At 42.0% G+C, this 27,886-nt stretch overlaps 1 protein-coding gene across 1 annotated transcript in view; it reads left to right on the forward strand.

The window, feature by feature from the left end:
• The window catches only part of LOC141099176 (bile acid receptor-like), a 197,740-nt gene extending 170,587 nt beyond the window's left edge, over nucleotides 1-27,153 (forward strand). The window contains exons 4-11 of the mRNA XM_073587319.1: nucleotides 6,321-6,461; nucleotides 9,012-9,151; nucleotides 9,756-9,863; nucleotides 10,727-10,826; nucleotides 17,774-17,899; nucleotides 23,650-23,766; nucleotides 25,311-25,424; nucleotides 25,526-27,153. Of these exons, the coding sequence (XP_073443420.1) occupies nucleotides 6,321-6,461; nucleotides 9,012-9,151; nucleotides 9,756-9,863; nucleotides 10,727-10,826; nucleotides 17,774-17,899; nucleotides 23,650-23,766; nucleotides 25,311-25,424; nucleotides 25,526-25,764 (1,085 nt within the window). The 3' untranslated portion in view covers nucleotides 25,765-27,153. The remainder of the gene's footprint in view (nucleotides 1-6,320; nucleotides 6,462-9,011; nucleotides 9,152-9,755; nucleotides 9,864-10,726; nucleotides 10,827-17,773; nucleotides 17,900-23,649; nucleotides 23,767-25,310; nucleotides 25,425-25,525) is intronic.
• Nucleotides 27,154-27,886: the final 733 nt, after the last annotated feature.

A 27,886-nucleotide genomic window follows, 5' to 3' on the forward strand; every position in this document is an offset into this window, starting at 1 on the left:
CCCTTCACGGACATGTGATTTTCATATCTCTGTCGCAGATTGGGTCCGAGATCCGGCCTCTTTAATATTTCCCACACTTACCCAAGCACATGGATAAGAGACAACGGGAATTTTTTCCACTAGCTAATTAACATTCAGTTGACAGGGGGAGAGAGCAGGGAGCTGCTGTCTCAGATTACAAGCTGTGAGCTGCAGGGCAGAATGTACTTTCAGGTTAGGGTCCTGTTACATTTAGCGATGCACCAGCGATCCCGACAATGATACGACCTGGTCAGGATCGCTGGTGCATCGCTAAATGGTCACTAGTGAGCTGCCAAACAGGCAGATCTCACTAGTGATGCAGCGACGCAGCAGCGGTCGTTACTTACCTGTCACATGCAGCGATGATGTCTTCCGCCCGCGTCCACACGTCGCTCGTCGGCGCCAGCAGGAAGCTGCCGGCGAGAAACGGCCCAGGACGTTCTCGCATGATCAGCGATAACCAGTGGGGGAGCCGGTCAGAGGTAAGTATCACACATAGCGATATCGCTAGCAATATCGCTGCTGCATCACAAAATCGGTGACTCTAACGATCTCGCTTAGTGTAACAGGGCCTTTACACTGGTGTGTGTGAGCTGTGGGGGAAGAAGGGGGTCACAGCTGCTGACAGGCAAAAATCTCATCTGCAGTGTAATACTCAGGGAACCTTATGTCATATCTTACAGTATCATTACAGTCATGCAAGTACAATGCGATTTTTCTCACCTAGCATCCATATGACATCTGTATGACATGTGTGTGCAATCCGTATGCAATGCATTTTTAACATTAGCTTTTACATACAGTAATTCTCTGTCATTTCAATCTAGTTTACTAATAAAACAATATGATAGTAAGATAGATAGATGCATGTAATTAAGATATATAATCATTGCAGTGCAGCTTGCTAGACATGTATTTAGCCCATAATTAAATAAGTAAAAGAAAAAAATGGTTTAGGGTCCACCTAATTTTTATTAACCAGCTGAGAGAAAGCCAACAGCTGGGGACTGAGGTTTATAGTCTGGGAAGTGAGTAATAAACATGGAGCTTCCCAGGCTATTAATATCAGCTCAAAGCTGTCTACTTAGCCTTTACTGGTTATTACCAAGAGGTGACCATCCCAAAAAATGACATAGGGTCCCCCTATAATTAATAACAAGCAGAGGCTAGACAGGCAGCTGCAGGATGAGATTAATAGCTTAGGAAGAGGCCATGGATATTGGCCCCCTCCCAGACTAAGAACATAAGCCCTCAGCCACTCCAGAAATGGCGCAGCCATTAGATCTGCCAATTCTGGTGCTTAGCCTCCGCTCTTTTCTACTGCCCTGGTGCAGTAGCAAGTTGGGTAATAGTATTGGGGTTGATGTCAGCTTTGTATTATAAGCTGACATCAAGCCCAGGGGTTAGTAATGGAGAGGAGTCTATAAGACACCCCAAGTACTAACCCCATAGTCAAATGTAATAAAGACACAGATCGAGAAAAGTCGTTTTTTTTGAAAAAACACAAAGTCCTTTATTTGAAATAAATACTCCTCAACCCTCTTTTTCCCATTTATCTACTATATAAAGCTCAAAGTATGTATGTATGTGTGTATGTATGTGTGTATGTGTGTGTGTGTATGTCCGGGATTGGCATCCGCACCGTCGCAGCTACAGCCACAAAATTTGGCACAGTCATACGTCTGGACCGCGAGAGCGTCCTAAGCTATGTTGTGAGGCAAAATTTTAACCCCGCGTGTTCCAATTCACCAAACAATTTTGCCCCTATCTACATACTGGGGGAAAAAGTGTGTGTGTGTCAAGCCCCGCCCCTCATTGTGATGTCATAATGCCCCTATTTGCATACTGGGGAAGCAGTGTGTGCATATCAAGCCCTGCCCCTCATTATGATGTCACAACGGTTGCCATGGCGACGCTGATGTCTTCATAGGTCGCAAGCCCCGCCGCCGCTCATTATGATGTCATAATGGTTGACTATGGGATGGAGGATGTGTGATGGGTATATGGGCACTGGACTATGGGATGGAGGATATGTATGATGGGTATATGGGCACGGGACTATGGGATGGAGGATGTGTGATGGGTATATGGGCACTGGACTATGGGATGGAGGATATGTTTGACGGGTATATGGGCACGGGACTATGGGATGGCGGATATGTATATGGGCACAGGACTATGGGATGGAGGATGTGTGATGGGTATATGGGCACTTGACTATGGGATGGAGGATATGTTTGACGGGTATATGGGCACGGGACTATGGGATGGCGGATATGTATATGGGCACTGGACTATGGGATGGAGGATATGTATGATGGGTATACGGGCATGGGACTATGAGATGAAGGATGTGTGATGGGTATATGGGCATTCGACTATGGGATGGCGAATATGTATGATGGGTATATGAGCATGGGACTATGGGATGGAGAATATGTATGATGGGTATATGGGCATGGGACTATGGGATGGAGAATATGTATGATGGGCATATGGCCATGGGACTATGGGATGGAGGATGTGTGATGGGTATATGGGCACTGGACTATGGGATGGAGGATATGTATGATGGGTATATGGGCACGGGCCTATGGGATGGTGGATATGTATGATGGGTATATGGGCACTCAACTATGGGATGGCGAATATGTATGATGGGTGTATGGGCATGGGACTATGGGATGGAGGATGTGTGATGGGTATATGGGCATGGGACTATGGGATGGAGGATGTGTGATGGGTATATGGGCACAGGACTATGGGATGGAGGATAATTATAATTTGCTACAACTAACCACAGTTAGTTACTATGCCCGGGCAGCGCCGGGCTCTTCAGCTAGTTAATGTATAAATACAAAATAATAAAATACCATATTCCTCATGGGTCTGCAGATAATGCCTATGTGATGCTGTCCCACGAAGAACTCCAGCTCTGCTACATCCGGATGGTTTGCTGAGCGATGGCATGATGTGACCACTCAGTAAGCCAGCCGGGACACACTGAGACAGGAGCGTGATTATTCCCCTGCATTGTCTAGTGCTCACATGAGTAAGGTCACTAGAGTTCATAGCCAATGAACCCCGGTCACCTTATTGACGTCACTGCTCGCATTAAACTACACAGGCACTGCACTAATTATATACGTCACTGACATCTTTCTATCTATTCTATGTTTATTTCTATTCTACTGTATCCTATTCTGAAGGGTCAAGCTGTGAATTTACTGTACGTGGCTGATGACATGTTTCCTATGAGTTGAGTGCTTAAAAATCGGACGACACACGCATGATCCGTGTGCCGTGTGATTTTTTTCTCACACTCTTTGACTTGCATTGGCGAGTCTCGTCCAATATATGTGGCCACTAGCAGCATGCTGAGATTGTTTTCTCAGTACAATCCAAGATGAGAAAAAAACGCAGATGAACACAATCATTGACCAACATTAGTCAAAGTGCAATCCGATTTTTTTATAGGATTGCACTCGTCCGTTTTAAACATACATGAGTATAAGCCATAAGACTGTTTGCCCACTATGTGCTTTTGGTGGACTTTTGACACTGTTGTCTTTTTGCTGCATCAAAAAAACAGCGTCTTATTGTTCCAGCAAAATTGATGTGATTTATAGAAATTTCATCCCCACTGTGCTTTTTTTACGCAGTGTCAACTGACCTGCGGTATGTGTTTCAAATCAGCAATATGTCAATTTCTCTTGCGGGTACGATGAGTGTTATGTGCATATTTTCACCAAACAAAAAATTCAAGTAGTCAGCACACGAGTTTTTCAATAAACTTTTGCCAAAGCAAAATACTAGTAAAATCAAAAACAAAGCAGCTTTATTTAGAGCATGACATACCAAAAAAGATAAAAACCACAGCATAAAACAACACACTCAAAAACACAGTAAAACAACACTGCTTGGGTGTCCCCATGCCGCAGGTTGTACACTCCTGCTCTAGAAATGAAGCTTCGTTGTGCTATGTGTACACATCGTCTATTAAACTCAGAATTTTTCAGGCAGAAAACGTGTCAGGAAACTGGCGGTTATAGCCACTGACAGTCTTTTGGAAGGTTTTCCCATGGTTTTGTGTTTTTTTGTGGTTGTTTTTTCACTCCATTGAATAATGAAAAAACTACTAGTTTTTTTTTAGCAATAACAATAGTAAAATGTTCCAAATTATGTCCAGCCATCTTTCGAGTTTTTCTATTGATTTCTATTGAGAATTTACAGTCATATGTAAAAGTTTGGGCACCCCTATTAATGTTAACCTTTTTTCTTTATAACAATTTTGGTTTTTGCAACAGGTATTTCAGTTTCATATATCTAATAACTGATGGACTCAGTTATATTTCTGGATTCAAATGAGGTTTATTGTACTAACAGAAAATGTGCAATCTGCATTTAAACAAAATTTCACCGGTGCAAAAGTATGGGCACCCTTATCATTTTCTTGATTTGAACACTCCTAACTACTTTTTACTGACTTCCTGAAGCACTAAATTGGTTTTGTAACCTCATTGAGCTTTGAACTTCATAGCCAGGTGTATCAAATCATGAGAAAAGGTATTTAAAGTGGCCACTTGCAAGTAGTTCTCCTATTTGATTCTCCTATGAAGAGTGGCATCATGGGCTCCTCAAAACAACTCTCAAATGATCTGAAAACAAAGATTATTCAACATAGCTTTTCAGGGGAAGGATACAAAAAGTTGTCTCAGAGATTTAACCTGTCAGTTTCCAGTGTGAGGAACATAGTAAGGAAATGGAAGAACACAGGTACAGTTCTTGTTAAGCCCAGAAGTGGCAGGCCAAGAAAAATATCAGAAAGGCAGAGAAGAAGAATGGTGAGAACAGTCAAGGACAATCCACAGACCACCTCCAAAGACCTGCAGCATCATCTTGCTGCAGATGGTGTCACTGTGCATCGGTCAACAATACAGCGCATGCATAACGCCTTTTTGTATGACCAAACAACTCAATCTTTGTTTCATCAGTCCACGGGACCTTCTTCCAAAATGTAACTGGCTTGTCCAAATGTGCTTTTGCATACCTCAGGCGACTCTGTTTGTGGCGTGCTTGCAGAAACGGCTTCTTTCGCATCACTCTCCGATACAGCTTCTCCTTGTGCAAAGTGCGCTGTATTGTTGACCGATGCACAGTGACACCATCTGCAGCAAGATGATGCTGCAGGTCTTTGGAGGTGGTCTGTGGATTGTCCTTGACTGTTCTCACCATTCTTCTTCTCTGCCTTTCTGATATTTTTCTTGGCCTGCCACTTCTGGGCTTAACAAGAACTGTACCTGTGTTCTTCCATTTCCTTACTATGTTCCTCACACTGGAAACTGACAGGTTAAATCTCTGAGACAACTTTTTGTATCCTTCCCCTGAAAAGCTATGTTGAATAATCTTTGTTTTCAGATCATTTGAGAGTTGTTTTGAGGAGCCCATGATGCCACTCTTCATAGGAGAATCAAATAGGAGAACTACTTGCAAGTGGCCACTTTAAATACCTTTTCTCATGATTTGATACACCTGGCTATGAAGTTCAAAGCTCAATGAGGTTACAAAACCAATTTAGTGCTTCAGGAAGTCAGTAAAAAGTAGTTAGGAGTGTTCAAATCAAGAAAATGATAAGGGTGCCCATACTTTTGCACCGGTGAAATTTTGTTTAAATGCAGATTGCACATTTTCTGTTAGTACAATAAACCTCATTTGAATCCAGAAATATAACTGAGTCCATCAGTTATTAGATATATGAAACTGAAATACCTGTTGCAAAAACCAAAATTGTTATAAAGAAAAAAGGTTAACATTAATAGGGGTGCCCAAACTTTTACATATGACTGTATATTGAGAACTTTTTAAATAGAGATGCATACAGTATGTTTATTTTTTTTATGCTTTTTTTCATGCCATTTCCGTAGTGTTTCCGCATGAAAAAGACATTGTGTGCACATACGAAATCATTGACTTAGAGCAGAAATCCCATAAACTTTGAAGAACTGAAATGCAAAGTAAGTTAGAAGTTAGCATAATACAAAATACATATATGCTGAAACCTGAAAATGCCATTATAATGGTTTTGTTAGATCAAACGTCAGAAATGGGAACTGAACTCCTATATGGACAAAACAAAACTAGTTAAAAATTGTTTTATTTAAAGCAGCTATGAAAGTGCTTGGAAAGTTACTTACCATTTTATTTACATTCAGTTGTGAACTCTATTAACAGCTAGAAGAATACTCATTGTAAATATCATATATGATTAAATGATATAATATTTTATTATTTTTTTACAGGTTTTTTCCGTCGTAGCATTACCAAAAATGCTGTGTATAGGTGTAAGAATGGTGGTCATTGTGAGATGGACATGTACATGAGGAGGAAGTGTCAGGAGTGTCGGCTTAAAAAATGTAAAGCTGTTGGCATGCTTGCAGAATGTAAGTTTAGTATAATTCACTTATATTTAACATTAATTTTTTGGGGGATCTTAAGTTGTGTCCTCCCCTAACTTATTTCTTAAATCGACATGTACAGTCTGGTATGACCAGGATCAAATAATATGAGCTGATATGTAGTACCCTACAGCAGTCCCTACCCAGTCTGATGGCCCGGTGGTATTCTACTGTACACTGTTTACATCCGGCTTCTGCCAAGCTGCTAATGACTAATCGGTGGGAGGACTGGGTGTTGGACCCCCACCGATCCGTTATTGATAATGTTGTTTGTGGATTGGTCTTCAAGATCAAAGTTATGGAAAATCCCATTAATAAAAAATTATGCAAATCAAATACTGTAGATATCTCGACAGATCACATCCATCAGACATACGTCACCCATGGAGATCCAATGTAAAATTGTATTGAACTTTTTTCATGACAAATTATGCAAGCAAACAGGCCTCATAAAACAACCTCTGTCCAAACAGGTTATCTGGGTGTTATTGGGGGCCCTCCTGCTCATGACATCCTCTGTGAGACAAAGCATAGTCACTCTGAGGGACTAATCCTAGTGGGTGCCATGGAATATTTCAATTTCCCTGCAGCAGGGAATTATTTGAGAGGCCATGGTTTACCCATGGAAAATCAGCTTCTTCCAATCTTTAAGAGCCTATCACGTATGGGAAAACCTCTTTAAAGGGAACCTGTCTCCCTCCAGTGCGTTTTTAAGTTAAAGAGCCACCTTCAGCAGCACTAAGGCTGCATTCTGTGAAGGTGGCTCTTCTGTTTCTGACCCCTAGTAATGCTGAAATATCGACTTTTATAAATAGCTCCTCATACCTGTAATGTGTCCCATAGGTATGGTGTGTCCCCCTGTATCAGCCGCCTACCATCCATCATGCCTCTGTCCTATGTCTGGGCGCCGCCTACTATCCGTCCATCATGCCCCTTGTCTTGTGTCTGGGCACCGCCCACCATCAGAAACAGAAGAGCCACCTTCACAGAATGCAGCCTTAGTGCTGCTGAAGGTGGCTCTTTTGGTTAAAACCGCCTGGGGAGAGTGACAGATTCCCTTTAAAGGAAACTTCTAAAAGATACAGATAAAATGTACTAAGGTGTATATATATAACACAAATTTTTTTAGAATCTATTCACATGTTGTGGCCGCATTGTGTTTTTTTTTTTGTCTTAATTATAATAATAGCACAGCATTTTTGCATCGATTTTGGAAAATCGTATCAAAATTATATGTTTTTGCTGAGAATGCGGAAACAAGACGCAACACAAACTGCAACGTGTGCATGTACGGCTGCAAGAAACTATGTGATAAAAAAAGCTTTAAAAACCTCTTCTAAACCACTTTAAATACCACTTGAAAGCTGGAATCTCCACTAGAAAATGTATAGATTCCTGACAAGACTTAAAAATTACCATACATTACATTTTTTGGGCTAAAAGAAAAACAGTGTGAACATACCCTTAATAACTGCATGGCTGTGTACCTGTATGCAGGCTTTGGGCCCCAGATCATAAACTTTGATCACATGTAAATTAATATACTTGTTTTGACTATGAAGTTATTTACTGAACTATCAAAAGTATTACAATTTTTGTAATAGAATAGCTGATAATAAATGACTGAGCTTGATAAAGAAAATATCCTCTTCATTGCTCACAGGTCTAATGGTACACTGACAAAAGCAAAATCACTCAATGTGGTTTCCATTACTTTCAGTTTATATCTTCCATTACCTTTTGAAAATCTGAATAAGGCTAATTTCACACATCCGGTGTGTGGGGTCCGGCGGCGTGCGGCGAAAAGCTGGACCGCCGGATCCGGCCTGCAGCCGTGACACCGGATGTGTATGCGGCGAGACAAACGGCTCGGACATGATTTAAAGGAGCTGCAGGAGGAGGTGGACAGAGACAGCCGCTGAGAGACAGCTGCTGAAAGGGAGGGGAGGGGAGGAGAGGAGACAGAGGAGACAGAGGAGAGGGGAGGGGAGAGGAGAGGGGGGTGGAGACAGAGACACGGGGGGTTAACACTTAGTGTCCAGGCGAGAGAATCTCTCTCTCTTGCCGGGCACTTGTGGGGTTAACCCCACAGAGAGATCTCTCTCTCACCCAGACACTGTGAGTGTTAACCCCACAAGTGCCCAGCGAGAGAGATCTCTCACAAGTGTCCGGGTGACAGAGAGAGATCTCTCTCTCTCTCGCCGGGCACTTGTGGGGTTAACATTCACAGAGTCCGGGCATGCGCTGTGGAAAAAGCCGGTCCGGCGCTGACAAAAAACGTTGCAGAGAACATTTTTTGCAGATGCCGGACGGCTAATTTTTGCCGTGTCCGGCAGCAACTGGACACGATGCATAACCATCCGGCACGATGCGGCGACCATGAAAGCTTATGGGACAAAACCGGATCCGGTGCTGGATCCAGTTATGAAAAATTTCGCCGCATCGTGCCGGATTACAAAAACCGGATGTGTGAAAGAGGCCTTATACAACTTATTTGTGTGATATTGCATTGATCATGTCCTGTTTACTTGGCAGGTTTGTTAACTGAAGTACAATGCAAGTCAAAGAGGCTCAGGAAAAACTACAAACAAAACAGCTCAATATTCTGCAACGTGAAAGTGGAAGAAGATGCAAATGACAGTAGACAAGTTTCATCAACTACAAAGTCAGCAAAAGTGAGTAGAAGTTTTAGTCAGAACGTGAAAAATATCCTATACGTGCACACTCTGCATTGGGCACAAATGTACTAAAGTAACTTCAGTAAGCATGTCACCAAAAGTATTACTTTTTTCATATCAGTGCAGTACATTAATACATATGAACCTTTTGCAATCCTATTTTATTATATACGTTTTGCTTGCACAGATATCAGATGGGATGTTCAGTCATATAATATTGAAGATGTTTGCTTAGAATAGGTCACCAATATCAGATCTGAGGGGACCCATCACCTAGCACCCCCTCTAATCAGCTGTTATTAGCTGGAACAGCATTGTGTAAAAGCTGCTGCTGAGAACTGCAGATCAGTTCTTATTCTTTTAAATAGTAGCAGAGATCATGTGTAGTATCCGGCAGCTTCTTCTACACAATGAACATCTGCGCTGTTCAGCTCTGTGCAATGTTTACATACAGCCACAAGTGGAGCTAATGAGGGCTGATCCATGGTGGTTGCTGGGTGTGGGACACACCGATTTGATATTGATGCTTTATCCTGTAGATAGGTCATTATTATTATATGCCTAGATAACCCCTTTAACTTGTAATTTCTACTGATTTCAGCAGGTAGTAACACGACTGGAATTGTCATCTGAAGACTACAAGCTGATTGATCATATAGTTACTGCATATCAAAAATGCAGCTCCCCAGCAGATGAACACAAATTATTTGTAAGTACTCAATGTGGAATCATTTACATTATTCATAACAATTATTAATATAAAAAGAGAAAGGTGATCTAAAACATTTGCAGAACCCTGGTCCAACAGCCATGTCAGAAAGGTCATTGCTACAAGACCAGAGCCCTGAAAACCGCCTCTTGTCTGCCAGTATACCTGGCACCTCTTCTGTTTAGTAGGCCAGCCACCACATCATGTGTGAATTGCACTGCAAAAAGACGTCCCTGTTCCTGAAAATTAAGAAGAGGCACCAAGGATTCCACCAGTTAGGAGGTGGTTTGCAGAGTTCGGATATGCAAATTTTTTTGATCGTCTATAAAAAGTAGCTTTTTCTGAATTGAAGACTTGACAAAATCCACATTCACTGTTTGTTCATGAAGATTGTGGTGTTGCATGGCATCATTGCCAAAATGGTAGCTTTATGTACGGCACCAGCCAACATACAACTGATGCAAGAAATACAACCATGGTTTTTGTTTGAAAGTTGGATGTAACTTTGACCAACAGACTTCATATAACTCATGGCTACATGTGAACGGTCAGCAATTTGACAGGTTTTTTTTAACAGAAAATCACACTAATAGCAAGGTACACAAATGCGTTTGGTTGTGGGACCTGACAAAGAATTGCTGTCAGGCAATAAGAGATGCCATGTAACCCTAGCCTTGAAAAGAAAAAGTAACTACTCTGTCCAGTCTTCATGGTTGCAATGGCCAATTATTTTATTTGTCATTGTTTTTTGTAGGGCTGCATTAGCATACCCGTAATAAGGCCATATAGGCAACATCCGATCCCTCTGTGGGTAAGAATTTATTGTAATTTTAAAACATCTGCTTTTTTATCATTTGACTCAGTTAGAAGAAGCAGCAAACCCAGAAGAAATATTCTACCAAATCTCTGAAGCAGCTGTGATGCATGTGCAAGTACTCATAGAATTCACAAAAAGGCTCCCAGGTATGATCATTTTTATGGCTGGCTATACATAGGATAGCATTTATGTTAGTCACAGAAAGAGAGAAACATCAGCTTTCCCCTTGGTGCTTTTACATTTTTTTTTTACAAAATTGTTGCTGCGTTGCTTTTTTATAGTGAATTGTAATCCTATTGTACCAAACATATACTTATTCCAATTATTTTAGTTGGTAATTTTCAAAATTAAAGCTATTATCAACACTAATCTTATTGGCCCCTTAGGGTACAATAATTTTGCCTCATTTTGGACTTTCCAGATGAAACTGTATTTAGCTTACAATGCCACTGACATACTCATGTGAGGCCTTTGTTATAACTGACTGTCTAGAAGCTCCTATCTGCAATAGAAGTAATGCTACTGTACTACTATGTCATCTGCTTCTTACAGTACAGTGCTTCTTCACTACAAGGTCATTCTAATGCTGTTCTGTACGTGAAATTCTTCCATGGACAGACTTTGCAGAAATGAGTCAATTTAGCAGGTTCCAGGGTAACCATCACTTTCATACCATAACTGTCGTTTATTAGGAATACAGGGATCTGGATAAAAGTGACCCATGGGTTGTGTGTACAGATAGGCTGCTGGCCAGTGGAGTGAGCTAGTAGAGGATACTTGGCTAGCCGGGTCAGAACCAAAGATGGGAAAAACAGGACAGAATCAGAAGACAGAGAGATGGTCAAGGAAGTAGCCAAGGTCAGAACCAGGAGGACTGAGTCAGGCTGAATCATCTGGCAGATAGATCAAGCCAAGGTCAGCAACATGTATCAGACAAGCAGTAGCAAAGTATCTGTTAGGAATCTGGTTTCTGACACGTCTAGACAGAAACCCAGATTCTCACATGCTGCAGTCTCTTGCCCATCTGCTGCAGCAGAAGGGATTGCTGAGGAGATTGTCTCACAACAACTGTCTCCAGAGGCTAAGTCCTTTATTCCATCTATTGGGCATGCTCACGGGACGAGCTCCTATTGGACTTCAGGAGTCAGGTGTTCAGGTCCCGCTCCGGATCCTATTGGCTCTTCCTGGACTCTTGGAGATTTCCGGAAGGTCCCGTGCACTATAAAAAGTGCGCATGGCCGTTCTGCCATGCGCTAGTGTAGCCATACTGCTGCTGTATGTTTGTTGATGGATGCATGGACTGGCGACTGACTTATTATGAAACCCCTACCCTCTGATACTACGCATGTGTGAGTGTTTGTGTTAGTGCCAGTACCCAGCGCCAAGCGCCAGCGCGTTATGCTCCATACTACAGCAGCCTAAGCGTCAGCATTGCGCCTGCTAGTCAGAAGTGTCTTTGCAGCGGCCCTGCTATAGCCACGCTACAGTTGCAGCTCCTAGTGGCGTTTGCGGTTGCGACGCCTTGCACACATTTCCGGTAGGTCCTTACGAAGTTAGTATCGCTACCTTGTGTTTCTCCGGTGACCGCATACCGCGTGTGTTGCGCTGAGATTCTGTGTCCTGAACAGACTCAGCGTCTTTTGTGTTACCATTTATAATTACAGCTCTGTGAGCTCAACAGAGTTTGTTCAGTGTACTTGGTGATGCACTTTAACTTGTGCACTCTACCACCTATAGCTCTGCCACCACCTAGCAGCGGTCGTTCCATCTACCGCACGGTGGACCCCGAGTGGCGAAGGCACTTTATTTATATTTTTATTTTAGTGTCTTCCGCCACTCCTAACATTACACTAGCGCCAGGGTCTGGCTAGTGATGGCAGAACAGCAGCAGCTCCTGCAGTGCATTAAGCGGCTTGGCGACCGGGTGGCCGCTCTTGAGAAGTCTCTCTCTGCTGCTCAAGCCACTGATGCTGCTGTCCAGGCGTTAACGGATGCAGTAGCGCGTTTGTCCATGTCCACCCTTGCGCCGACAGTTACATGCCTCCCGTTGCCTGATAAGTTTTCCGGGATAGTGCCTCCTGTAGGGGTTTTATCAGCCAGTGCTCGATCCATTTGGATCTGCTGGCTGCACAATTCCCTACGGAACGGGCCAAGGTGGCATTCATAATATCCCTACTGTCGGGCAAGGCCCTGGAATGGGCAACGCCATTATGGGAGCGTGGTGATCCCGATATACGAACCGCAGTGCACCTGCTGATGGCCATCAAGCAGGTTTTCCTCGGTCCACGGGTCACGCACGACACCTCCCTGCAGCTACTCGCACTCACTCAGGGATCTCTCTCGGTGAGCCAGTATGCCGTACGTTTTCGCACACTGGCGTCCGAGTTGGAGTGGACTGATAGGGCCCTTATCCCTGTCTTTTGGAAAGGGTTAGCGGAGCATGTTAAAGATGCTCTTTCTACCAGAGAGATTCCTACGACCTTGGAAGAGTTGATTTCCATCTTCTCGCGCATTGACCTCCGTTTTTCGGAGCACGGCTTAGAGCGTGCTCACTCAAAACGGAAGGGTACTCCGCTCCCCAAATTTTTCGAGCCGCTGGAGCCACCTGAGTCTGAGGTCCTACCTCCTGAGCCCATGGAGGTGTCTCGTACCGATTTTAATACGGACTCACACCAGGAATCTGTTTGTGGTTGTCACCACGTATGTGCGGTTTCTCCGGAAGCCAGCTCCCCGCAATGGTCTGAGTCTGAGCCGGTAGTCGAGACCTTTGTCCCTCCTCATCTTAGGGCTCAGGTACTCGCTTGGGCGCATGCATCCAATGCGTCTCACCACCGAGGCTACATGCAGGTCTCGAAGCTCTTGGCCGGAGCATATTGGTGGCCTCATAGGGCTCGGGATGTTAAGAGGTTTATTCAGGCATGTACCTCTTGTGCTCAGCATAGCCTCTCTAGGCGGAGTGGGGCGACGACCGTCGATACACGGCGGCGTGCCACGGCCACTCCCGCTCCTGCTATTTCCCAGATTTCCCTCCTGAAACCAGGCGACCTTGCCTCCGCTGGTACCTTCCATGTGTCCCAGGTTACCATGTCACCTACCAGGACACCAAGCTCGTCTATAGGCGAGTTTGAGCCCTGTGCCACTGCTAGGCACAGGGTGATGGAACGGAAGGTTCAGGGAGGGGGGGCCCTTGGAGGGGGGTAATGTTAGGAATCTGGTTTCTGACACGTCTAGACAGAAACCCAGATTCTCACATGCTGCAGTCTCTTGCCCATCTGCTGCAGCAGAAGGGATTGCTGAGGAGATTGTCTCACAACCACTGTCTCCAGAGGCCAAGTCCTTTATTCCATCTATTGGGCATGCTCACGGGACGAGCTCCTATTGGACTTCGGGAGTCAGGTGTTCAGGTCCCGCTCCGGATCCTATTGGCTCTTCCTGGACTCTTGGAGATTTCCGGAAGGTCCCTTGCGCTATAAAAAGTGCGCATGGCCGTTCTGCCATGCGCTAGTGTAGCCATACTGCTGCTGTATGTTTGTTGATGGATGCATGGACTGGTGACTGACTTATTATGAAACCCCTACCCTCTGATACTACGCATGTGTGAGTGTTTGTGTTAGTGCCAGTACCCAGCGCCAAGCGCCAGCGCGTTATGCTCCATACTACAGCAGCCTAAGCGTCAGCATTGCGCCTGCTAGTAAGAAGTGTCTTTGCAGTGGCCCTGCTATAGCCACGCTACAGTTGCAGCTCCTAGTGGCGTTTGCGGTTGCGACGCCTTGCACACATTTCCGGTAGGTCCTTACGCAGTTAGTATCGCTACCTTGTGTTTCTCCAGTGACCGCATACCGCGTGTGTTGCGCTGAGATTCTGTGTCCTGAACAGACTCAGCGTCTTTTGTGTTACCATTTATAATTACAGCTCTGTGAGCTCAACAGAGTTTGTTCTGTTCACTTGGTGATGCACTTTAACCTGTGCACTCTACCGCCTATAGCTCTGCCACCACCTAGCAGCGGTCGTTCCATCTACCGCACGGTGGACCCCCGAGTGGCGAAGGCACTTTATTTATATTTTTATTTTAGTGTCTTCCGCCACTCCTAACAGTATCAGGAGTATTAAACCAGGGTGAGTATAAACTTATATCTGGCAGCTCACAGCAGCCCAGTCTATTGGAACTTTAAATAGGGAGGAGTTCTACCTTATAGGTCACAGAAAACATCTAGTTACACTGTTTTGAAAAAACACAAACACTCCCTGGCTGGACTGCCAAAACATTTGGCTGAACCATGCCTGCATCATCCAGTGATGCTAACAACACCACCAGCTCTATCATCAGTACCATCTATAAAGCAAGTGTGGCAGTGCCTGGTAATGGAGACATAGGTCATTGGAACAGAACTGGACAAGGATGTAACAGTAATTGCTTTGACTGAAGTCGGAGTATGTATCAAAATTCAAAATAAGTGCTCACCTGATGGAATTGTACTGTCATGGGTAGGTCTATACATTTTCTAGAGAGAATCAAGTGATATAAATACCTTTATTATACAGTATATATGTATTTTGGAGTAGAATTTACAACCTCCATCTGGAACTGTTGAGAGGGTTATTTCTACCTTGAAATGCATAGTTTGCCTATTATAGGTATTTTATATCATTTGATACACACCTGTTGACTGTCCGGACAAGTACCTCCTTTGGGCACCTTGTACAGTGTGTACTGAACACTGTATAAGACTCTATAGAAGTTTCTTTGTATAGAAAGTGGTTCCTCAGATCCCACCTGCTTTTTTCTGACTTTAATATCTTAGGTCCTTCAATATACAATACCAATATACTACCAATGTACTACATACCAGCTCCTGTTAAGGGAATCTGTCAGCAGGGTTTGGTACTTCATTTGAGAGCAGCCTGATGTAGATAAAGAGAAGCTGAATCCAATGATATATCACTGTATGTTACTGGGTCCAGCTGTCCTGACACAATCAGAGCTTTTAGATTTAACATGAAGCAGAGCTGAGAAAATGAACCCCGCCCAAACCAGGCTTTCTGTGTACAAAGTCTATAGACAGTGAGGTGCTTAGCTACTGGAGTAGTCCGGCAATCTCTTAGTGATAAATCCTTCATAGTTAGTAAACAACAGCAGCACTTTGACAAGTGACAGGTGACCTGAATTCTGTCTTTCAGCCTCTATCTCCTGCTGTCTTCAGATATAGCGGAACACAAAGTTCACAATCTGCAGTTTCCAGCTTTCCCAACTCATCTGGGACCTTCAGTTTTCCCAAACCATCCAGGATAGTTCTTTTTCCCAAATCATCCAGGAGAATAATTTTTACCACACAATGAACATTGCAAAACATCAAAACCCCTAAACCAATGGCTTTCATCCACTATTTCACCCACTTGTAATTTTTCTCCCATTTTATAGTACAATTTATAGCAAAATAAATGGAGTCATTCAAAGCTACAACTTATCCAGCTAAAAAAAAAGGCCCTCATACAGCTACCGTATTTTTTGCTTTATAAGACGCTCCGGATTATAACACGTACCCCAAATTTTGAGAAGAAAAATAGGAAAAAAACTTTTTTTTAATAAAATGGTGGTGCATCTTATAATCCATGCGTCTTATTGCTTACCGGGGGTGGTGGCTGGGGTGAAGCGGGGTCCCAGGGTTGCTAATGGAGGAGGCAGGAGTGGAACATTGCTGCTGGGATGAAGGGGTGTTTTGATGTGCAGCGCGCTGCTGCGGGTGTCTGATACTGCCGCCGCGCTCTGTCCCTGGTGCTACCGCTGCACTGTCCCTCGGTGCTTGCCACCACCGCGCACTCTGTCCTCCGGTTCTTACAGCCACTGCCACGCTCTGTCCCGTGCAGCATGGGGGAGCTCTGCTGTTCCATGCATGCTTTCCTGTGGATTTCTTCCGGGAAAATGGCCGCTGCGCATGCACAGATGGAGATCTCAGCACTGAAATCTCGGGAGATGAGATTTTAGCACTGTAATCTCATCTCCCGAGATTTCAGTGCCGAGATCTCCATCTGCGCATGCACAGCGGCCATTTTCCCGGAAGAAATCCACAGGAAAGCATGCATGGAACAGCAGAGCTCCCCCATGCTGCACGGGACAGAGCGCGGCAGTGGCGGCAAGCACCGGGGGGACAGCGCGGCGGCAGCACCGGGGGACACAGTGCTGCAGCAAGCACTGGACGCCTTCAGCGGCAGCACAGAAAGGTATATCAGCTTTGTAAGACACACCCCCATTTTCCCCTCAAATTTGGGGGGAAAAAAGTGCGTCTTACAAAGCGAAAAATATGGTGTGTTGATGGAAAAGAAAGAAAGTTAAAGAAAGTTATGGTACTTCAAAGAAGAAGAAAATTATAAAATAGCAAAATAGCTAAAACCCCATGCTTTGAAAAGGTTAAAGGCACTAAGCTATTCATTATGATTAAAAACTCATTCTGATGCAATTTTTGAGTTCTATTCTTGATTTTCACAGATAGAACTCGTACGTTAGTTTATGATGCTGTTCACATGGCTGTATAGTTTTTCAGATCGAATGGTCCGCACAAAATTACGGAGTCATGTCCAATTTCGATCTAAGTCTTGGATCAAACTTGCCAGTGCAAGTCTATGGGTGCTTGAAAAAAATCGGAAAGCACTCAGATGCCATTCTTTTGTTTTCCGTTTTTCACAAATTGATTGGTATAAGAAACTTAAAAGTTCAATTTTTCATCTGAGAAAAAATATTGGAACTCTGACCAAATATTTATGATAAAAACTGACACTCTGATGACACTAAAGTAAAAAAACACTGAATAAACTTGGACAATTTTTTATAGTTATACGAAAATCACTGACATCTAAATGACTACTACCAATGTTTGCCTATTAAAATGTGATCTGACACTTTATTTTAAAACTACAAAATCAGCATTATTTTACTATCAGGCTAAAATGGTTGTTGTGTTACTTTCCAAAACAAATTAATACTTGAGAGGCTATTGTACACATATAACATTGATATTTCCAAAATTATATTGTTCACTAAAAGACAGTGCATATAGTTACATTCTTCCTATAGCTTAAAGTTTCTTCTTTTTTTCAGGATTTGAAATTTTGGATCATGATGATCAAATTGCTCTTTTAAAGGGTTCCGCTGTGGAAGCAATGTTTTTACGTTTAGCACAAATCTACAATCAACAATCAATAGGGGGCTCACAGCTACATGATGGTAACTCACTTTGTGGTTTATCTTATTCATGAGATCCAGATCAAGTAAACTACTTAACATTGAATTTACAACACAAAGAAGGAAAAGTAATTGAACTATGGAAATCACAAGATTGATAGACATGTTAATAATATTCAAACAAAAAAATAGAAACAAAATTTTCAAAACATCTCGATTTATTAGGCGTCGAGTATTAGCGCCACATGCACATATACCAGCACTTACACACTTTGGCTGCTATCAATGAAGTTATTAATGGTTGTCTCAGGAAAGGTCTGCCATGTTGAATGCACATAGGTAAATCATCAAGACCTGCTGTTGGCAGCTCCATTGGCAAATGCTGACCAATGACAATCCAGAAGTGCTGAATGATAGACAAGTCTGGACATGTTGTAAACCTTGATAGTGGGTCGCCCTCCCAGGGCTGTGGGGTACTCGGTACCGGGCCAGTATCAGCGGGTTGTGTCACAGCAGCGGTGACCCGGTCCGTGGCCCTGGGCGCCCAAGTAAAAGGGGAATTGCAATGGTGGACTGTGATGGATTAAATGAATAGTTTGTGACGCCACCTGTGGTGTTTGGCAAGTGAGATGTTAAGCCGACGCTACATGCAGATCCTCTGGGACTGGTGGTGTGTTGCAGCCAAGATGGTGAAGCTCCCCACTGGTGGAGCTGTAGTCCCAGGGCAGTGTAGATGTAGGGGTAGAGGAGAGGCGCAGGCGGTGTAGAAGCTGGTACCCAGATGTAGCGGTGCCAGGTGTGTTGGCACAGGAATAACTGGAGGACACCAGGCCTTGTAGTTCCAAAGCTTTACTCACAGTCTGTAGTACATACAGGTGCCTGCCTCCGTGCTGTGTCCTCCGGGTCAGGGACTCAGTCGACCTCCAAACAAGATAGGATGCTCCCTTCCAACCCTCCGCCAACATGTGCCTTCCTGAACGTCTCCTCTATAGCGCCTTTAACTGAAGTACTCCTAGTACTGAGTTACACTGGAGTTCCTCCTGTCCAATGTTCTTATGAACTTTCCTTGTACGGCAGACAGCTGTAGCCTGCTTCGGAGACTCCTTGCTCCTGAGTCCCGGCTCACTATCAATGTTGCTGTTATGCCCCCAAGTCTGAGATGGGAGTAGTGCATTTACAGCCCACTACTCCACCAGTGTCTGCTGCAGGATCATTAGCATCCATACAACCTCAGGGACAGGCCCCCGGCCTTGCGCTTAGAACTGTTAGGCAGGGTTCTCTCCTAACCCACGTCCTCTGTTCCCTTTACTCCTACGTTCCGTACTAGTCTTTCCTTCTTATAGAAGATCAGGTTTCTGTTCAAAGTCTTTCTCCTTCTTTCCTTTCCCGTGCCAGCAGACCCAGGTCACTGAGATCTGCTGCAGCACCTCCTTCCTCCATCCCTCTCCCAGGTATCTTCTCTCTCCCTCTCCGACTGACTGACCTCAAATCCTAAACCTTCCCGCTCTATTATGTATTCTAACACCACCTGCCTCCCAGCACGTTTCGTGTTCCAAGCAGGGAGCCACCAAAGGTGCTCTGCTACACTACAAGCAGGGAGCCGCAATGTGGCTTTGCTGAACTATTGTGTTGTGTGGGATGCAAGTGTTGGAGCGTGGTCAGGAGCCTCCAACTTACCTGGAAGGTGGGGTACCACACCTCAGGAGGAGGTGCAGTACCTCTGTGGCAACTGAACCCCAAGGGGTGCCACAATAGCATATTTAGGCCACACAGGTTGCACACAGTAGCATGAGCAACATGTGGCCAGATTCTGTCGTGTTGAAAACGGCTTCTGCAACAGTTTCGAAAAATAAACATTCTACTGGTTCCACATTGCATTTTGTTTTGCACAAGAAATCTTCATTCCAGGTACACTAACAGCTTGGCTTAACAATGATTTGGTCGTGGAACCAGTGGCACAGTCATATCTCCAAAGTGTTGCTCTTGCTACTGTGACTAGCCTGCGTAGCCTAAGTGTGCTACCATGGTTTGCAGTGTCTCCAGACATGTCTCCCACTGAGCACATCTGGAACGTCAATGGTCAGCAATTGCAAAGGGAAATGCCAGCAGTGGATCTTAAATATTTGTGTGCCAAAATGCATTCAACATGGTAGAGCATTCCTCAGACAACCAAAAATAATCTCATTGATAGTAGCCAAGGCGTGTAAATGCTGATATTTCTGTGCACGGCACCTATACTCGATATTAAATAAATTGAGATATTTTTGAAAATGTTGTTCCAACCATACAACAAATGGCATAAAATATATCCAGTCTGTTCCAACAATTTCCTTTATATGATATTTCAATCTTTACATCACATTAGAATTTGTTCATAGAATCAATCATTATGACTATAGTAAACAAAGGACACAGAAGTCAATGCAAACAGTCTCTATACTCCAAACAGAAGCAGGCATGTTGAAGCACATATGCAGACATGATGTATGACAATCTGTGGTCTGTACCTGCAGTGATATTTCGGGGGTACGTCCCCTTTCTCAAGTCAGCAAAATTCTTGGAATAGACTGGATGTATCTTATGTCATTCGTTATGTGGTTTGTATTTCAAGCAGTATGAAGGAACGACTGTATTGCATCATAAGGTGAAAAAATACGATGAATTGAGATTTGATCAGTCTATCCTACTATTTTTTTAAAATACATTGTTTTCATTTTTCATCATTTGCAAATCATTAACGTGTCCATTTCCATAATTCCATGACTTTTTGTTTTTGATATTTCAATTTCACTGTTGAGTAGTATACATTAAAGGGGCTGCAACTGGGAATGTAATACATAATTGCGCTGAGGCCGACAGGACAACAGCCACACATGGGAGGGATTCAATTACATCTTAATAAGGCACATGGATGGGTGTTGTACTGAAATTGATATTTATACATACATCAATATTTCAATAAATATAATAGTGAAAAGCAGATATTAAGACTTTTTTTCTAAATCAGGAGAATGTGAAATAATTGAATAAATTTGTATTTTTAAAAATCCAGATATTACATTGAAAAAAGTAATTTGGAGACCTTAGAGAGGTCCATACTAAAATCACAAACCTGTTTGCTGCTAATGTGTGTTATCTCCTTTCAAATAAGCTTTTAGCACTTAAGGGCCGATTCATCCAAGCTGTTATGCAAGAAAATGGACGTAAACTGCTTTGAATAGTTGCCAAATATTGACGCAATGAGGAGTTACTACGAAATTGTATGACTTTGGTGTTTTCAGTTTGAAAGAGCACTGCCAAAATGGTACAAAGCTGGGGAGGAGACAGGGCAGGACAGGGCATTGCTATGCATGTCAAATACATTAAAAGTGATGGCTTACACCAGAAATGCTAATCTAGTCCTTGACTGAAATAGCATTTCTGGCGAGTTGTGCGGAGGCACTGCCACAGAGAAGATGCGCCAAATCTGTTAAGTAGCCCAAGTCTCTTAATGAATTTAGCGCATTGTACTATAACAAGCCCTTCCTTAAAATTGGCATACAAAACACCAATTCTAATGAATCGTCTCCTAGGACGATTCAGAGGAACACTTGTTCATGATGATCGGACAAATTAAAAGCATGCTAAGGCCACATTCACACATTTATTATTTGGTCAGTATTTTACATCAGTAGTGTGTGAAAAATACTGAACTGGTGCACACATTTCCATTATACTTTTCCTCTGATTGATACACTCCTGATTTTGGCTTGCAAATACTGGTGAACTCATAATATGACATGTGGGTGCTTGTCAGAATAAATGACTCCACTAGGCCAAATATAGCTCAGGTCACATCACATGCAGGGAAGTAAAGTCTACATACTATTACTGTACAAGAGCCCCTTGTGGTAACCATTATTATTCCAGAAAACTTTTGAATATTTTCACAACTTTTGGGGAAAACTATAGATGTACTACAACTCCAATAAAAAGGCATATGAAGGTTTATGAAGCAACTAGCTGAAGAGCCTGGCATTGCCTGGGCCTAGTAACCAACTGTGGTTTGTTATAACAAATTATAATGATTATATTGCACATAAAAACATTTCACATCATATATTCAACACTACAGATTTGCAACACAAATTAACTAAACGATTACCCAAGTATTGATAGTATTTTATTTTCAACTAATTCAATAGCCTTTTGATAACAACATGTGTATCTGTGTATCTAACCCTATCCTGTGTGATCATGTCTGCTGAGCTGTGTACCTAATCCTCTCTTGTGTGATACTTTCTGCTGAGCTGTGTATCTAATCCTACCGTGTGTTACTGACTGCTCAGTCGTGTAGCTAATCCTATCCTGTGTGATACTGACTGCTGAGCAGTGTATCTAATCCTATCCTGTGTGATACCGTCTGCTGAGCCGTGTATCTAACCCTATCCTGTGTGATACTGACTGCTGAGCCATGTACCTAATTCTGTCATGTGTGGTACTGACTGCTCAGCCGTGTATCTAATCCTATCCTGTGAGATACTGACTTCAGAGCCGTGTATCTAATCCTATTCTGTGTGATACTGTCTGCTGAGCCGTGTAGCTAATACTATTCTGTGTGATACTGTGTGCTGAGCTGTGTATCTAATCCTATCCTGTGTGATACTGATTGCTGAGCTGTGAATCTAATCCTATCCTGTGTGATACTGACTGCTGAGCTGTGTATCTAATCCTATCCTGTGTGATACTGCCTGCTGAGCCGTGTATCTATTCCTATCCTGTGTGATACTGATTGCTGAGCTGTGAATCTAATCCTATCCTGTGTGATACTGACTGCTGAGCTGTGTATCTAATCCTATCCTGTGTGATACTGACTGCTGAGCTGTGTATCTAATCCTATCATGTGTGATACTGACTGCTGAGCCGTGTGTCTAATCCTCTCCTGTGTGATACTGACTGCTGAGCTGTGTATCTAATCCTATCCTGTGTGATACTGACTACTGAGCCGTGTATCTAATCCTATCCTGTGTGATACTGACTGCTGAGCAGTGTATCTAATCCTATCCTGTGTGATACCGTCTGCTGAGCCGTGTATCTAACCCTATCCTGTGTGATACTGACTGCTGAGCCATGTATCTAATCCTATCCTGTGTGATACTGATTGCTGAGCTGTGTATCTAATCCTATCCTTTGTGATACTGACTGCTGAGCTGTGTATCTAATCCTATCCTGTGTGATACTGACTGCTGAGCCATGTGTCTAATCCTCTCCTGTGTGATACTGACTGCTGAGCAGTGTATCTAATTCTATCCTGTGTGATACTGACTGCTGAGCCGTGTATCTGATCCTATCCTGTGTGATACTGGGCTCCCCCTGCAGTCTGTGTCAGAGAGTGGTCTGTGTTGGCACGGTAATTAATTGTGTTATTTCCAGCTTTACAGAAGGACGATAACACCATAGAAATGATAAGAATAATAGGCAAAATTGTTTGGTGAATTGGAACGCGTGGGGTTAAAATTTCGCCTTACAACATAGCATATGACGCTCTCGGCGTCCAGACATGTGACTGCAAAATTTTTGTGGCTGTAGCTGCGACGGTGCAGATGCCAATCCCGGACATACACACATACATACACACACACATTGAGCTTTATATATTAGATGTTCTTCTAAACCTGAAACTAAGATATTTTATTTATTAGGAAACCATTTTTTTTAAGTTATAAAATCTTAAATATTGTTATCTGACTACTAAAAACGTTTTTACTTTAACATAGTGAAATAAATTATTAATGCAAACATTTTTTTTCTAGGACTTGCAAAATACCAGAGTCACACAGGAGAATATTACCATATTCAGGATTTTGACAGATGTCCTTTGTATTCTCTAGATCCTAATGGTCGGCAAAATACTCAAACAATTAATACAGGTCTGGTTGTTTTACTTCTAGGTATACAATTTGTAAACTGATATAAATTTATGCACATTTTTGAATATTTTCCGATATCTATTGGGCATTAAAGTTTCTCTACAAAAGTGTTTTATGACATAATACCCTTTCACGACTGATGACGTATATTTATGCCATTGGCTGTGTCCTTACCTTTGATGCCGGCTGACACGCTGAGCCCGCATCTATCCCTGCACTTGATGGCTGATTTAGTTAACCATCAAGTGTCTCTATCAGGATCCACCCGTGGATATTGGATCCATCTGTGGCTGTTAACTAGTTAAGTATTGCTGTCAATCACTGACAGTGGCATTTAACATGTGGAGACAGGAAACGAGGTATTGATCCCGCCCATCGGCGCGCCTATCTTGTGATCGCAGAGTGCCGAAGGGTTTTCATGGCCGCCGGGAGTCTGCCTGTCATCATGATCCTTCTGTGAATGCTGGCCCGTGGCTGGTGTTCATAGGAGATTGTGATTTTTGCCATACATAGCAGTGCTGATGCTGAAGCACTGCAATATGTAGCACAGTCAATCGGATGATTGCAGGTTCAAGTCTCCTAAGGGGACTGTTCAATACAGTAAAAATAAGTTTAAAAAAAATGAAAAAAGTTCAAATTACCCCCCTTTTGCCCCATTAAAAATAAAGCCATAAAAAAATTCATGTATTTGGCATAGCCGCATTCAGAAATGTTCAATTTTTCCAAATATAAATTAAATTAATCTGATCGGTAAACAGACTACAGAGAACAAAATATCAAAACACTAGAATTTAGATTTGTTTTGGTCGTCGCAACATTGCAATAAAAATCAATAAAAGGAAATAAAAACTTTGCATCTACCCCAAAAGGGTATCAATAAAAATTTTTAGTTCAGAGCGCAAAAAATAAGCCATCAAACAGCCCCAGATCCCGAAAAATGAGAATGTTACGGATCTTGGAAAATGGCGACAAAAGCTATTTTTTTTTTCACCAATTTCTGAATTTTTTTTTCCACCACTTATAAAAAAAACTGTACGTTTAGTATCTGCATACTCGTACTTACTTAAGGAATCATATTGTGAGATCAGTTTTACCGTATATATTGAACATGGTAAATAACAACTGAAAAAACATTGCAGAATTGCACTTTTTTTTGCAATTTCATCTCGCTTGAAAATTTTTTTTACTCGTTTTTAGCACACTTTGTGGCAGAATGAATGATGTCATGCAAAAGTACAACTCATCCCTCAAGAAACAAGCCCTCAAAGGCTAAATTGCTGTAAAAATAAGAAAGTTATGACTCTTGGATGAAGGGGAGGAAAAACGAAAACGGAAAATCACCTGAGACTAAACCCATTCCATTCATGGAATTATGAGATTCTCTGTAGCTAGGGCATTAACAAAGAGCAGCTTTGGCTTTTTGAGATGTAAAATGGATTTGGTGCTTGTAGTAACCAATGAGAGTTAATTCTTAGTTGTGCAATTACACTCGAAACAAGAAACTTGATTGTTTCACTCATTAAATGTTGTGTTTTATGTTATAGATGTCACTGAAGAATTTATTACTCCGCTGTTTAACTTCTATAGAAGTATGGGCTCCCTTAATGTGACTGATGCGGAATATGCTTTTCTCTGTGCTATAACCGTGTTCTTCTCAGGTGCGTAAAGATATTTATCCTCTTTCTTTTTTATCCTTTTTGTTTTATAGTGATAATATTATTGAATATGAACATTTTTTTTAAAATATTTTTAATAACAGATCGTCCATTCTTAAAGAACAAGAATGGGGTTGAAAAACTGCAAGAGCCACTTTTAGGAATCTTACACAAGTATTCAAAGATCTACCATCCAGAAGACCCACAGCATTTTGCACGATTGACTGGACGCCTGACCGAGCTAAGAACCCTTAACCACAATCACTCAGAAGTACTGTTATCATGGAAAACCAGAGATGCCAAGCTTACCTCATTGCTTTATGGTGGTTGGGACTTCCACTGATATCTTCCCTAAAATGGAAACTCATGATAACCTAATTTATGGAAATCAGTTAAGATGTAGGATAATATTACTGACATACTAAAGTAGAGGATAAAGGACCTCGACATCCTTGTCTCATTTTATGTATTTTTTTGCATTCATTGTGTACTCCATGTGGAAGGAGAATTCTTTTCACTAAAAAAGAAATAGTGAAACTTTTTTGTAAATTTTGTATGTCTTCATTATAGCTGTTTAACAAGGCGTACTTATACTGATTTAATCGCAGAATAAAAATAAATCTAAAATGGTTTATGGCAACCTCATTTCCATCTCTATTGCTGATATATTAGCTTGTAAAGTTTAGATTCTAATTTACTTTCCAACCAAGGGCACACAAGCAAAGATTAATCCCTGGAGATGGGTAGTTTTTCCCCTGAATTACTCTTATCAATCATAAGTAGGATATGTCAAGCAGGGAATAAAACACACAGAAGCTTAGACGAGGTTTACCCTGTGTGAGACATGTAATGACACCCAGCCCTAAGCTCTTAGTGATCTCTTCACCTACTGTGTAGAGTAGATCAGAGCTGTGTGTCACTACAAACACTTCTTGCAACTTTCATGTCACAGTAGTCAGTCTGGGGGAAGGGGTGTAGAGCAGAGGGGAGAGTACCCTTAGATGAAAGGTGCATGTGGTGTTTGTAATGACACATATCTCTGCTCTACACAGTAGGTAAAGCAAAGACACAGAAGAGCAGGGCTGTGAGGCCATTACATAGCTCACAAATGAAAATCTATTCTGACCTTCTGAGGGCATGTTATTATTTCTCCTGCAGGTGTTATCATTGATCAACATTGTGCAGGGGGAAAAAGTACATGCCCCAGAGATGAATCTTTCTCTGTCCTCTTGGTTGAAGAAAAAATTATAATCTAAATTTACAAACTAATATTTCTGCGATGGAGATAAGAAATAAAACAAAAACATCTAGACTGCAGCTGCTGAAGAATCTCTTATTTTCACTCATTGCTGTATACTCATCAGGAAATTTATGTTATATTTTCACAAATAATAATAATATTTTCTTACAAGTAGATTGAAATTTTTTCCATTCGTGTAAATTATAAGCAATTGTAGTGTAGGTTTCATCATGTAATCCACCGTTAAGAAATTAAAGCATTTTTTTGGTATTATGCGCAAGAAAGCCATGTTTCACCAATTTTGATACTTGATGCTTACAAAGTCTTCAAAATGACATTGCCACAAACCTTAATGTATGGTTATAAAGAGAGCACGGCACTCAGGAATAGTTTGGTTGTTGGTGCTCAAGTCGGGTATCCAACCCATCAATCAAAAATGACAAAAATCTTGGCACTCAATATGTGAAGTATTCAGACACTTTTATTTTGTGCTTCCAGACAGAAAGGTTTAATCGTTTTCGGTCCAGCATAGGACCTTCATCAGAAAAATCTCGTTTACTGAAATATACATACAAAAAAAAGAACAAAAACAAGGCGTTAATTGCTGTCCGCATCATCACAGAAATACATACTAACAAAAGACATGACAAAAATATATGTTCCAACTTCATCAAAAATTCAAAGGAGAGAGAGATGGCTAGTAGAGGTACTATCCAAGGGTGCTTTGCTGAGTCAGGCGATGGTAACTCCAAAAGTGCTGTGCTGGTCGTTAAGGAAGAGGGATCCTATAAGTGAGAGAGCCATGTCTCTCTCCTTTGAATTTTTTATGAAGTTGGATCATATATTTTTGTCATGTCTTTTGTTAGTATGTATTTCTGTGATGATGCGGACAGCAATTAACAACTTGTTTTTGTTCTTTTTTTGTATGTATATTTCAGTAAACGAGATTTTTCTGATGAAGGTCCTATGCTGGACCGAAAACGTTTAAACCTTTCTGTTTGGATGCACAAAATAAAAGTGACTGAATATTTCACATATTGAGTGCCAAGATTTTTGTCATTCTTAATGTATGGTTATACATACTTGTATTTTCAGATCAGACTGAGTAATACCAGATCAGATAAAAATAGAAATTGTTAAATAATATATTTTTATTCAATCTTACTGCAGAGATTCATGATGTATTAAAAATTTGTGAAATCTATGAATAGCTGTTGCACTACAA

The sequence above is a fragment of the Dendrobates tinctorius genome, unplaced genomic scaffold, assembly GCF_039654945.1.
Source record: "Dendrobates tinctorius isolate UK_male_01 unplaced genomic scaffold, ASM3965494v1 ptg000098l, whole genome shotgun sequence".
In the NCBI taxonomy this organism is placed as follows: Eukaryota; Metazoa; Chordata; class Amphibia; order Anura; family Dendrobatidae; genus Dendrobates; species Dendrobates tinctorius.